A 12922-nucleotide genomic window follows, 5' to 3' on the forward strand; every position below is an offset into this window, starting at 1 on the left:
ACAAACAGACGCAGGAGAAAAAGGCTACACCTCCTCCATGAGATGTCACTGGGTATCCACTTTCTCCAGATCTTAGACAGGATGGAGATGACAAAGGCCATGACTGCTGCCGTATGCGCTCGCTCCCCATGGATTGATGACCTTCATGGTTCTCTCTCCCTTTGACTCACTGCGTAATGATTCTTTAAATGATTCTTAGGCATCTCAGACACCTGTGCCGGAAATCTGTATCGATCAATAGCTCTTTTTTTGTTGTTGTTATTGTCTTTGATCTCGCTGATCCCCCTTTGTTTTTTCCTGACATAATTTCCTCTCATAGAAATCTGTTCTGGTGCTTCTTCTCGAGAGGTTTAAGAGTCGTCTTCGCCCTCGCGTTTGTCAAATAATAGCAAGATTCGCATTACAAGTCAAAAGACTTCTTCCAGACAAGACGTTTTTAAATATCGTTCTGAGCCGAGGTGCCCTTTGGCAAGGATTCTCCGTTGGCAGATCAGATCAGATACAGGTTCATGGCATCCATCAGATCATTGCTCAATCCCCTGCCGGAATCCTCTCACAGTCGCGGTGGTGGTCCACTGCCGATTTCGTCTTCTTCTTCTTCCCAGACAAACCGCGCCAGGGACAGGGACGACAGGCCGGCCTACCATCATCCTCGCGCCAAGAGACAGAAAATGCCCAAGGACGTCCCCATCTTCATCAGAGGCAAAGTCCGCGGGGAGCTGCGATACCCTCCCTGCGAGTATCAGGACGCCAAGTTGGCGGAGGAGCACCGCCGATTCCAGATTCATCCCATGGGCCAGATCGCGGAATTTCCGAGGCATATTCCTTACAATAGCGAGAAGAAGTCGTTTCTTGAAAAGACTGGGAGAGAGAGTTTCGAAGGTAGGCTCCAGACAAACATGAAGATTTTTTTTTGTTTAGCATTACCCTAATGAATGACTGGAATACTATTCGACAGTCTTCCAATACACCTTCAGGATTCCCGGAGAAGAGAAGACATGGACCGTCATGTGGGACTACAACATTGGTCTTGTTCGGACGACTCATCTCTTCAAATGCAATGACTATTCCAAGGTAAGTGCTGTTCCAGCAGTCAGCTTCCCTCGGCTGATTCGCGCAGACGACACCGGCGAAGATGCTCAATGCGAACCCTGGTCTTCGCGATATCTGTCACAGCATTACTGGGGGAGCTCTAGCTGCGCAGGGTATGTAATTTATATTCCCCAGGTCTTTGTTTTTATGTTCTTCAAAACTAATGTTTGAAAGGCTACTGGATGCCATTCGAGGCCGCCAAAGCCGTCGCCGCGACATTCTGCTGGAGAATACGGTACGCCCTCACGCCTCTCTTTGGACGCGACTTTCCTGCGATGTGCATCCCTCCGAATGGAGCGCATTTCGGGAAGATGATCATCGATCCTGCCATCGTGCGAAGGGCGACCGAATCGGCGAATTATTACCGAGAGCTCGAGCTGCAAGCGAAGTCGGTCTCCTCTTCTTCCGCCTCGCATGCTGCAAGACCAGCTGCGCAGAGCGCGACGGCAGGTACTACTACTACTTATGACTCTCCGAGGAAGAGGATCCTGTCAAGGAGCCAGAATAACCGCTCGGAAGTAGCAGACAAGAGAGTTGATGAGGACGCAGACAGCGAGGGCAATAATAATGATTCGTATTGCATCTCTTCACCGACACCTCGCAATTCCTTCACGCCGATCAATGCCACGCGCAGTTCCCAAGCCCAAGGACAGACGACAGGCGGCCGGGCCGCAAGTCGACAGAGTAACCTTCCCTCGCCGCGGGAGATTCTGGAATCCATCTCTAGCGTTAGCGGACATTCAGGGGCGAAAAGAACGGCTGCAGCAGAGTCCGAGAAAGATGATGGAGCGGATTCTTCTTCTGATGATGATGATGACTCCGAATTGCTGTCCACCCTGTCTTCTTCTGAGAGCAGCAGCAATCGAATTCGATCACCCAGCGGCTTCGAAAGCGATCTCAACGATGAGAATGATGACAGCGAGGGAGAAGTTGATGAGGATGAGGACGATGAGAATGACAATGACAATGATGACGACGATGAGGAGTACATGGACGAAGATGCATCGTCTATCTCATCCTCTTTTTCCACCTCCTCGGCCAGCCACCGCTCCATCAGTCCGCCTTCTTCTTCATCTTGTTCCGAGAGCGAGAGCGAGAGTGAGCGGACGCGAAGAATACGGACACGAACACAGACACAAACAACAAGAAAAACAGCACGAAAGAAAATGCGAGCAGCAGCTCCATCCACGACGATAAGGAGCCTGCTCAGCCGAGAAGTCAAGGCCGCTCATGCCCTGTTGAGTCTGCACACGCAGCAGCAGCAGCAGGAGGAAAATACTAGTAACAGCGGATCCTCAGTTCTCCAAGCAGCAAGGACTAGAGATGGCGATGGACATGGACATGGAGACGAAGAAGGAAGGAAGAAAAACGACGAACACGAACACGGACACGGACGCAAGCGTCGTCGGCGTGCTTCTGCTTGATTTTCTTTCTTTACTTTCTTCGTTTCTTCTCTTCTTCTCTTCTTCCTCCGACGGAATGATGAATCATTTAAATCCTCGAGAAACACGAACACGAAATACACAACACAGACAAACGAACGAACGAACAGCTTCTCAGAGAGAAAGAGGGAGAGAATACGAAACCATATCCATATGATTTTATTTTATTTCCATGCGATGAGACGAGCAACGCACCTCGATCGATCGATCGATAAGATACAGAAACAGAAACAGAAACAGAAATAGAAACTCAAAGAAACTCAAAGCAAAGAAAAGAAAGACTCAAATTCGAAGAACTTTGTATACAAAATACCCAAAAAAAACGGAACAAGAGAGGAAAAAAAATAAGACACGAAAGAACAATAACCACGACGAAGAGAGATAGACAGGCATGGAAACAGATAGTCAGGGAAACAAGCAGACGAGCAGGCAGACAGGGAGGCGTCCTTGAATTCATTTACTTACTTATTTTACTCTACTAATATTATTATTTTATCGTTTTATTTCCCTTTCTTTTCTTTTAAAACCAATGAATGAATGAATGGAATTGATTCCCAAGATTGTATTTTTGTATTATATTGTATTGTATTGTGTTGTGTTGCTGTGCATCAAAAGGGGGAAAATCAAGGAAAGAAAGATCATTGATTAATTAATTAAATTACCTACATATCTACACATCTCGTCTACATGTGCAGGAGAATAATAAATAAATAAATAGCTCATGAGGGGAAAAAATAATTAATTAATTAATTATAGGAGAAAGGTAGGTAGGTACCTAGGTAATTAAATTAAATTAATTTGTTTGAAAAACCCTTAATTGAGTAGTACTCCGTATACTAATTACTTCACTTATCATCAAAGTGTATCTAAATAAACTAACTGCGTCTTCTTTCTTCTTCGTCATTCTTCGTTTATATATACTTTTTTTTTCTTTTCTTTTAAATAAATTCAAGGTTCTGAATCGAATGAATGAATGAATGAATGAATGGACGGATTCAACGGAATATTACTCCGTATGTACTTACTGCAATCAATCAATCAGAATATATAGATAAATAAATAAACAAATAAATAAATAAAAAAAGAAGAAAAGGCAGATAGATAGATCACTACCATAGACACGGATGAATGGTTACGATTGATGAAGATTATCGTATCACACTAGGTACCTAGGTAAGTAAGTAGACAGATAGAATAACAATAAACAATAATAACAAGTTAGTAACTTACAAAACGGTTTAAACAGTGTAAGTAACAGAAAGGAAAATAGAATAGAAAGGAAAATAAAAATCAATAAAAAAAATAACCCGGACTTCAGCGGAAACAGTGCAGATGAAGAAAAAAACACACTAAAACGGAGCTCGGGAGTTATTCCATCCAAGTTCACAAGAGTGAATAAAAAAGGAAAAGGAAATTCATGCCGCCTCGTCATTATACAGTCTCCCGCCTGATCGATGCTTAGGACTTCCTCCTTTTTTGGTTTTTTTTCTTGTCATCGTCATCCATTACCCGACGTACTCAAATACAAGCGCCACAAAATTCTATTCAATTCGACGTTCGTCATGGGTGCCGTAGCATCCTCACACCTAATCAACCCTCGCTGCGTACTGAGGATCCATTCATCGATTAACCTTCCGACCACCATTGACAAGACTGTAAACCGTGAACCAGCCAGCGCAAATCACACAATTAGAGAGCCAGAAGGGGTTCCTGGTTGTTCTCAGGAGCCGACGACTCGGCGGCAGGCTCAGCAGCAACGGGCTCCGTCTTGGGCGCTTCCGGGAAGTCAGACTGCTTGAAGCTAGGCTGCGGAGAAACCGGCTCAGTCTTGATGGTGGTGCCTGACGCAGGGGCCTTGGCCACCTCAGGCGTGGCCGAGCGACGAATGTATCCCTGAGCCTTGGCGCTGTAGTCGCTGGCGTACTGCTTCACCAACCCCGTCGCGTGAGCAGTGTGCTGCTCAGCAATACCCCGGACATGGCTCGCCTGGGCGTTGATCAGCTGCTGCACAGAGTGGATCTGCTCATCGATGATTTCGCGGTTGCTGATGTAGACAAGAGGTCCCAGATAGGCGATGGTCACTGCAATCAGAGCCAGACCCCACAATGGCAGGATCTTGCTGAGCCAGTAAGAGACGAAAGCGGCAGAGAAGGCCTGTCAAGTGCGTTAGACTCGGTGCCTTATGAACCACCTCCGAACGTGTCTCGACTGGCGTTGAGCAACATACCGCAATCGTGTGGATGACATTTTCCGCAAAGAGGGTGCGCTGGAATTCAAGCAGGAAAAAGTCAAACAGCTGCTCGAGATCATCAAGCACTCCTTCAATTGTTTCCTTAGGAATCGTGTAGTATTTGCGGGGACGGAAGGAGCTCGCGAGGCCTTGGGAGAAGACGAGTTTGCCGGCGACTTCAAGAGCGGCCATTGCTGAAAATCAATTGATCAGTATAAGAAACAACAAAAAGTGCCATTGGTCGACTCACTTCCGAGGGACACATAGAGGAACTTGAATACCCAGCGCAAGAGAGGAAGGTATCGAGCTGCGAGAATGAAACTGACTACGCTGACAAAAGAGATGGCAGTAGTCCGCGGGCGTTCCCACTACCGATGTCAGCTGGATCCAATTCACCCGGAACACGCGGAATTGGGGAACCCACACTCAAGAGACTGTACACCAGAGAGTGGTAGGCTGGAATCTCAGAGTCAGCTTATAGTGCCATGAGATGGCCAGGACACGGTATACGCACGAGTCAGGGGTTGGCCGGTCGAGGTGGTCTGAGAGGGCGTAACCCGACGCAGCTCGTCTCCGGGTTTGGAAGCCTCGGTTTTGACGCCATCAGAAGCAGGATCTATAGAGAAATCCGTCAGTAATTGGTCACCAGTATCTCTATATCTCATGTTTCCTAAGCGTTCCGATGGAGGATCTCCTGCTAGGTGTACATCGGTCGGAGAACGGAAAAAAAAATCGAAGAGGTAGGCACTGTCAACAAAGGGGAGATCAGCCCTGCTACCACGAGAAGACCAAGTCACCGCTGAGGAAACACACCTTACTGGCTCCGTTGACGACGGGATAGCTCACGTCGCCGGATGGTTCGGCCATTTTGGCAATGGATGTTGTTGTGTGTGCCGTGACACTGCAAGGTTTGTGGACGGTCCGATAAGGGGGAGCAGCACGACTGCGCGCGGAAGCCGACCGGTCGTGCTAACTAGCGAGAGACAAGGGAGGTAGAAACGGCAGCTTCTGTGAAGACAGGGGCGATGACTTGGGCAGAAAGAAGGGACGGCGGATGAAGGAGAACAAAAAGAAGGCCAAGTCGGAGATCTTGTTTGGGAAGTGATGCAATCGCCGGGTCGTGTGCTCTCTGCTGAGCAACCACAAATCCACGGCGGGCCGGGCCACCACCTGCGCAGAACGGCAGCAAGAACGTTCCACCGAGGCCACTAAACAGATCTAAATCCTCTAATTTCCTCTAATGCAAGGATCAAATGCCGTCATCGCAGGAAATCGAACTGACAGTCAAAAAGGAGAAGACAAGCAGGCACCCTCCCCAATTAGCTATTTTTTCATGTCTACAGCCGATAATTGCCATCAAGGCTCTACGACAACACGCTCAGGCCGTCTGTTCGGATTCGAGGACAATTAGCGCAGCTAACTGGAAAGATTTCATCGTTCTATTCTGCATGTGACTCGAGCTCGGCAGACAGTTGGGTGAACCGAAATAATGGACTGTCAACCCGCCCAGCCCAGCTTATATATATTTCTAGTTAGCTCTTGTATCAAGTTGCTGCCAGAAGGCACCGTCAACTATGCACACAGAGTAATAGTCTGGAGCTAGCTATCTATATACACGATATGGCGTCTCTCAGTAGCTTCGTGGCAGATCCAGCGCCTTCTCACTGACAAAATTCAAGATCATCTCCTGCACCCAGGTGTCAGCAGAGTTCTCCCTCCTGATAGACTTCTACTTACCCGGCTGACCGGTGCGATTCGAGGAACGAAGCACTCGCGCAGATAACGTTCCACGTGGTATTCCTGGGCATAGCCCATACCTCCGTGGGAGAGAACCTGAACTTGTAAGCGACAGTTTTCGACAAAAGGGCCAGATGCAGGGAACATACCGCCCTCTCACATGCCGTGAACGCTGCTTCTGCCGCCAGATACTTGGCTGAGTTGCACGCCACACCCACAGTCTGCGGCGAGATGGATTTGTCGGTCCGGCTGGCATCATAAAGCTTGGCTGCGTGATAGGTAGCCAATTTGGCAGCCTCCAGTTTCATGTAGGCGTCCGCCAACGGGTGCTGGATGCCCTGATTCTGTCCGATGGGACGACCAAAACAATGCGTTCTTTCGCGTACTTGGCGGCTTTCCCCAACGCGACATATCCGAGTCCCAGGGCTTCTCCGGCCAAGAGACATCGTTCGGCGTTCATTCCGTGGAGGACCTGTTCCAGTCTTGGGTCAGGTAACTTCTCGCTGAGTGCTGGTGCAAATGTATGTCCGTACGATTTTGAAGCCTTGGCCTTCCTCTCCAATGAGGGTGTCGGCAGGGATCAGGTAATTGTCGAAAAACACCTCGTTCGCATCGACGGCCCGGCCTCCCATCTTCTTGATCTTCCTCAGGTCCAAGCCTGGGGCGTTTTTATCGAAATCAATGAAGAAGAGCGACAATCCTTCCGAGGGCTTTTTCACCTCCTCCAGGGGCGTTGTCCGTGCCAGCAGGACCATCTTCTTTGCCACCTGGGCATTGGTTATCCAACTAGAGTTGTTGGTTAAACATCCATATCATCTTTAAGATGCGGAACTCACATCTTCTGTCCCGAGACCCGGTAGAAATCACCGTCTCTCACTGCCTGCGTCCGGAGCTTCAGCGTCTCCAGTCCCGTGTTTGGTTCTGTCCTGCCCAGAGGTCAGTCAGTCTGGTCCAATGACCCCGAGTCAGCTGACACCCACACTCCAAAGCACGTCCTCGCTTCGCCCGAGATTAACGGAGTCAACATCCTCTCCCTTTGCTCCGGGGTAGCAAACTTCGCAACAGGCTACCACAGAGTCAGTGCCTCGGTATAGATGCTGCATCGTTGCGGCCACTCACTTGTGTTGCATACACGTTTGCGTGGATCGATTGGGCTCCAGCCATGCCAGCGCCACTTCTGATATAGACGTCAGTTCAATGGTTCAGAAAATGGGACAAAATGGATGCTTCACATACTGTGCAATGGTCTGCATCATCATTGTCGCCTCCGAGATACCCAATCCTGCTCCTCCTAGTTCTTCTGGAAGGGCTATCCCAATCCAGCCATCCTTTGCCAGAGCCGTATGCAACTCATGTGGATATTCCCCGGATTCGTCATGCTCTGCCCAGTATTCCTTTTGCAAGTTGATTCAGCTTTCGATGTGACACGTTTACAAGAATCCAGTAAGGTGTAATATAGAGAGGAGATTTCCGGGATTTCTCGTCTTACATCGGAGAATTGCGAGCAGATCTTGGCGATGGCGTCCCTCACCATCAATTGATCCTCCGAAAAACAACTGGTGTCCATTATTCTCCGGGATGGAGATGCTACAAATGTTCTTTTCTGGAACAGGGATTTTGAAGAGGGTTGTGCATATCGACAGGATCGTAGTGGTTGGCTGAACCGTCCTATCGCGCGAGAGAGGAGCCGTGAACCCATGATATGCATTCTTTGCTACCCACGATGCAAAATAATAGTAACTACTAGGGAAGTAACAAAGTATTCTTCCTTTATAACACTCCAGGAGAAGAATACATACTTCTAGTCCTCTAAATCCGAGGAATGTAGCCCGGGTTTATGTAATCCTCCTCCGCACGCTTTGCCGACATGCTAACCGGACCCCGTTCGGCGTATTCGCCGTCCCCAGAACGCCTGCCTGCCTAGGAAGGTGTAGATTGCTGCCTCAGGATCTAGGCGTTGAGTCAGGCCGTTAACTCACGTGACCCCGAGTCTTAGCGCGTCATGCGGATCCAATGTTTTGATGCGCAAGAGCAACCAGACCACCAAGCGCCCGCTGCAACTCCCATCGATTTCCGCCCACCATCTCTCATCTTCTCTGTGTTCGCCAACCGGAACCGTGTCGATGTGATTCCCAGTTGACTTCTTGCATTTCAGAACTCTCGTCCCGGTTTGGAAGCCTGAAGTGACACGTGGGACTGATCCTCTGCCCTCATCCCTGCCAGCCTCGCGTTGTTTACAGCCATGTCCGCCGCGGGAGCAAGGGCGTATCAGCCCGTGGGCTCCGCCGCGTGGATCGCGGCTGAGAAGGAAAATGTGATGAATCTGGTGGAGCAGGAAATGGAGGAAGTAGAATTTCCTGTCCGGCACGAGTTGGAATGGCTGAATGAGCACATGGCCGAGATATTCTCCAAGAATCAATTGTATGTTGGATGCGATGGCCGGGTGCGACTCAGTTACTGACTACCTCTGATTTAGCAACTTGACCGAAATTTTCAAGACTCCGGGCAAACTACGAGGGAAAACTCCCCGCACGGCGCGCAAACGCAATGCTGACGAAGTCCGAGTGGTATGCCCTTCTCCAGTTGCAGTCGTTCTGTGCTGTTGCTGACCATCACTTAGCCTTTGAGCGACATCTTTTCGTCACATAATCAGGTCAAATCGAGCTCGAAAGCTGGTCTCGTGTCCGATCAGGCAGCTGTAAAAGCTGCTGACAACTCCAAGGGGAAGGAGCGATCGCAAGAACAAACAACCAACCAGAAACTCAACTCGTTCTCGACTTACAACACTGACTCGGGATACCACGGAATGCCAGACGATGATGAAATGGTCCTTCCAAGCATGCGTTCTGAGGCAGAATCTTCCACGCAACCGACAGACATGCAACCGTTAGACACGCAGCCGCTAGACACGCAGCCGTCAGATACGCAGCCATTAGACACGCAGCCATTGGATACGCAGCCGTTCGACACGCAACCGGACGACAAGCAGCCGGTAGAAGAGGATTTCAAGCGTGACGCGCTCAACGCGAAGAGTCCGTCAGTGGACCGTCGCACCACCGAAGGCTCCTTCCACTCCGCTCAAGAAGACATCCAGCATCGCGGCGAAACAGTCGAACCAGCTGATGTAAATGAAGATCAGGAGATGAAGCCTGACGAGGACACGCCTCGTCCGATCGTCAAGGCTGCAGAGCCACCACGGGCATCTGTACATTCACGTGAGGAAGTCTCAGACATTCAACCAGAGCCCTCTGCGCCGGCTGAGAAGAAGGACAAAGATGGAGACATGGTCCTCGATAATCAATTCGACGACATAGGCTCTCCCTCGGATGGTTCCACACCAGACCGACCGCTGATTAGAAAGAGCAGCTTAACTTTCGCTTCTCTACCGGCACGAGAACCGCTGGTGACGAAAAAGAGCATGGGTGGAGCCCGAATTTCCCGAACCAGCCATGTTGATATTACAAAACTGAATAATGCGGGACGGCCCAGTTATTTCAGTGGTCAGATCGGTGGCACAAGGACAACTCGGGCTCTGCCTGATGGGACAGAGGACCAGAAAGTAGAAGACAAGATGGACCTTGACGGAAAGGGAGAATCTCTTCACCAGGATACAGACGTGGACCTGGAGACTACCAAGCTACATCACAAGTCCTCTACCCAACGGCTTCACGAAAAGATCAGCTTGCTCGGCAAATTCCAGCCATCCAGGACGACTAAGTCGATACCCTCGGTATCACATTTGGCTGCATCGCAAGTCAACTACCCTGAGCTTCCAAACGCAAAGCAGGACGGATCTAACCGCGAGTCTCGCGTTGCACCTGCTCCCGAGCCTGCTGTTAGCAGCGAGGGTGACGAGATCAAGACACTGAGTTCACCTCATCGGCCAAACATTCCCAAGAGTCATACGACAGATGCCATAGAGCATGCAGCCGGGCACAATGCAGCTGGAAATCTTGAAAAAGCAAAGCTGGAAAGGACAGAGACGTTCCACGACTTCTCTGACAAGCACTCGCCGTTGACCAAGACTACAGGCTACATGGCAGGCCATCAAAAAACAGGATCTGCGGCTATTCCATCATCGCCACAACGGCCAGGCACCAGAGGTGATTTTGAACAAAAAACGCTGCCGGCGCAGAATCAGGCAGAGTCTACAACACCTCCGGTCTCCCCCAAGCGCAACGATGGTGCATTGAGCATGTCTAAATCGAAGCTGCAATCTCTCATGAAGACGGCAAAGGGACTGTTTACAAGCAGTGCTGGGGTTTCAGCAGCAGCGAAATTGGAGACCTTATCGTCTTCTCCTAGTGCCTCTCGGTCACAAACCAACCACGGCAACCTCTCTGGAAGTCCAGAAAGGCGAACGGTGCAGACGCCCAGTCCGCTAAAGCAACATGGTCGAACCCAAAACGCGACAGAAACGGAAGAAAAGAGCAGGCAGACTGAGCTGAAGCACAAGCAGCGACAAGAAGAGCTTTTCGAAACGTCCAGGGAGCAGGAGAAGACGACAGCAATTCAAGAATCAAAGGCCAAACACGCAAATGCTCAGGAAAAGTCCCTTGCTGATCGAGAAGGCCATGAGACCACTACGCCTGCTCCGTCCAACCGAGCAGCTTCAAAGAAGGCTCAACGGCCTCAGGTGCAGACCTCGAAGGAAGTCGAGTCCAACCCAGAGGCCGAGCCGAAGTTTCCGCTGCCACCCACTTCCCACCCTCAGCCTCAACCTGCAAAGTCGAATGACCGTCGTCCTGTGAAACCTACAAGGGAGCCCGTACAAAAGCCGAAACCGCAACCCGTATCAATTCGAGTCGGCAGCACGCTCTCTCGCCAGATGCCCTTATCTTCAACGACTTCTCTATCCTCAAGCGTACAGGAGTCGAATCCTCCTCCGGCACCTACTCCGGCAGCTGCTCCGGCCCAAAAGCAACCGACTCTAACAAAGAAGGCCAGCAATTCCTCCTTGCAAACAACCGCGTCCAGTGGCAGCTTCAAGAGCTCGGTCTCAAGTCAGACACAGCGCAAAGCGCAACTAGCTGCCGAAAAGAAGAAACAGGTAAGGCTGCTTAGCGTCGGATATTTGACAATGCTAACATCCTATAGGAGGAACGAGAGGCGCGGCGTAAAGAGGAGCAGAAGCGGGAGCTGGAACGCAAGCGAGCAGCCCAACAGCAGCAACAGGAAGAGGCGCGTCGCCAAGAACTTAAGAATCGCGCTGAGGCTGAACGACGCGAGCGTGAACGTCTCGCAGCAGACGACCCTAAAAAAGCGGCCCAGAGGCAGGCAATCGAGCAACGGAGGCTTGAAAATGCTCGCCGATTGGAGAGACAGGGAAGCCAGCCGCCCAACTCAGCTAACGACCTGGTAAGTCGAGACAAGACCATGCGGAAATGCCGGGTTGTCATTTTTTTTTTCTAACTTCCAGCTTCCAGGGCTCTATTCTACAGCAGGAAAAGGCGGGTGCACAGTCCTCGCAGCGAGCTGATCTTGGTCCTACACGGCCACCATCGCGGCTGGGCTCAGCGCAGCCCTTTAGTCGATCTATCACGCAACCTCCAACTAATGCGGCCAAACCGGCAAAACGAGCATTGGATGAGGAGCCTCAGCCTCGTCCAACCCCTCATCAGGCCACAGAGTCTAAACGGAGGAAGACTGAGGACGAGCAGAACCCACCCCCTCCAGTCAGGCCCACCATGGCTCCCCCAATTCGACAGTCTAACATCCGAAAGGTAAGGGTCGCGGCCACGCTATTTTCCAGGAAAAACCCCCGCTTACGCTTTTTTTTTTCCAGGAACCTGCTAAGCCTCAGATCTTTACTGCGCATGGCTACCCGCAGGCACCTCCACCTGCCGCACACCACCAGACGGGAGCATCCCTGTACAAGAGTGCAGCTTCCGGGTCGCACCACGTGCAGCAAGCTGCAGGCGCATCGCACAGACCCGGCCACCCTATGGACATGGCCAAATATGCCAGTGGCAAGATCCCGTTTGCAGATGCACCCAACCCCTCGCAAGCCCCAACAGGCCACAAGACGCCCAATCAGAGTTCTCAGCACGTGGCGGCCAAATCGTCACCGCAGTACCCTAACGGTGAGAATATCCAACTCCCCGAGATCCCCACAGACAGCGAGGACGAAGATTCAGACGCGGAAATGCTGCCGGTGCCAAAGTGGGCACAACCTAAGGAGCTGGAGGCTCTGCTGCGGGAGCAAGAAGGTCGCGAGACGGAGTCTATTTTTGGCCCCATCGCACCCTTCTCGCTGGAGGAGACGTTCAAGTCGGACAAGAAGATCAAGAAGTTCCGCGAGCGCACGAGCAGTGCGAACTGGTCGGGTCCGGACGGTTTGACGCAGGAAGAGATCCGGCGCGACATTGCGGAGAGGCAGCGACTGCGGATGAACGGGGGATGGGTGTTCAATGCATCATAG

General features: G+C 50.8%; 4 protein-coding genes across 4 annotated transcripts; 2 read left to right on the forward strand and 2 right to left on the reverse strand.

The window, feature by feature from the left end:
- Window positions 1–509: 509 nt before the first annotated feature.
- On the forward strand, window positions 510–2516 carry T310_6251 (APSES transcription factor Xbp1; the record flags this gene model as incomplete). Its single annotated transcript, XM_013470917.1, has 4 exons — window positions 510–882; window positions 959–1074; window positions 1121–1205; window positions 1267–2516. The coding sequence occupies 4 exons, from the start codon at window positions 510–512 to the stop codon at window positions 2514–2516; spliced, it is 1824 nt and encodes a 607-aa protein (XP_013326371.1).
- Window positions 2517–4223: 1707 nt separating this feature from the next.
- Window positions 4224–5631, reverse strand: T310_6252 (uncharacterized protein; the record flags this gene model as incomplete). The annotated part of the gene is made up of 4 exons (XM_013470918.1): window positions 4224–4688; window positions 4762–4958; window positions 5279–5380; window positions 5583–5631. 4 exons carry the CDS (start codon window positions 5629–5631, stop codon window positions 4224–4226), a joined length of 813 nt encoding a protein of 270 aa, XP_013326372.1.
- A 630-nt stretch (window positions 5632–6261) lies between these two features.
- On the reverse strand, window positions 6262–8068 carry T310_6253 (Isovaleryl-CoA dehydrogenase; the record flags this gene model as incomplete). The annotated part of the gene is made up of 9 exons (XM_013470919.1): window positions 6262–6336; window positions 6502–6597; window positions 6651–6830; window positions 7035–7287; window positions 7338–7427; window positions 7482–7567; window positions 7621–7678; window positions 7738–7895; window positions 7991–8068. 9 exons carry the CDS (start codon window positions 8066–8068, stop codon window positions 6262–6264), a joined length of 1074 nt encoding a protein of 357 aa, XP_013326373.1.
- A 675-nt stretch (window positions 8069–8743) lies between these two features.
- On the forward strand, window positions 8744–12922 carry T310_6254 (uncharacterized protein; the record flags this gene model as incomplete). Its single annotated transcript, XM_013470920.1, has 6 exons — window positions 8744–8922; window positions 8978–9068; window positions 9122–11551; window positions 11599–11859; window positions 11928–12224; window positions 12287–12922. The coding sequence occupies 6 exons, from the start codon at window positions 8744–8746 to the stop codon at window positions 12920–12922; spliced, it is 3894 nt and encodes a 1297-aa protein (XP_013326374.1).

Source organism: Rasamsonia emersonii, assembly GCF_000968595.1.
Source record: "Rasamsonia emersonii CBS 393.64 chromosome Unknown ctg1118621760388, whole genome shotgun sequence".
Taxonomy (NCBI): domain Eukaryota; kingdom Fungi; phylum Ascomycota; class Eurotiomycetes; order Eurotiales; family Trichocomaceae; genus Rasamsonia; species Rasamsonia emersonii.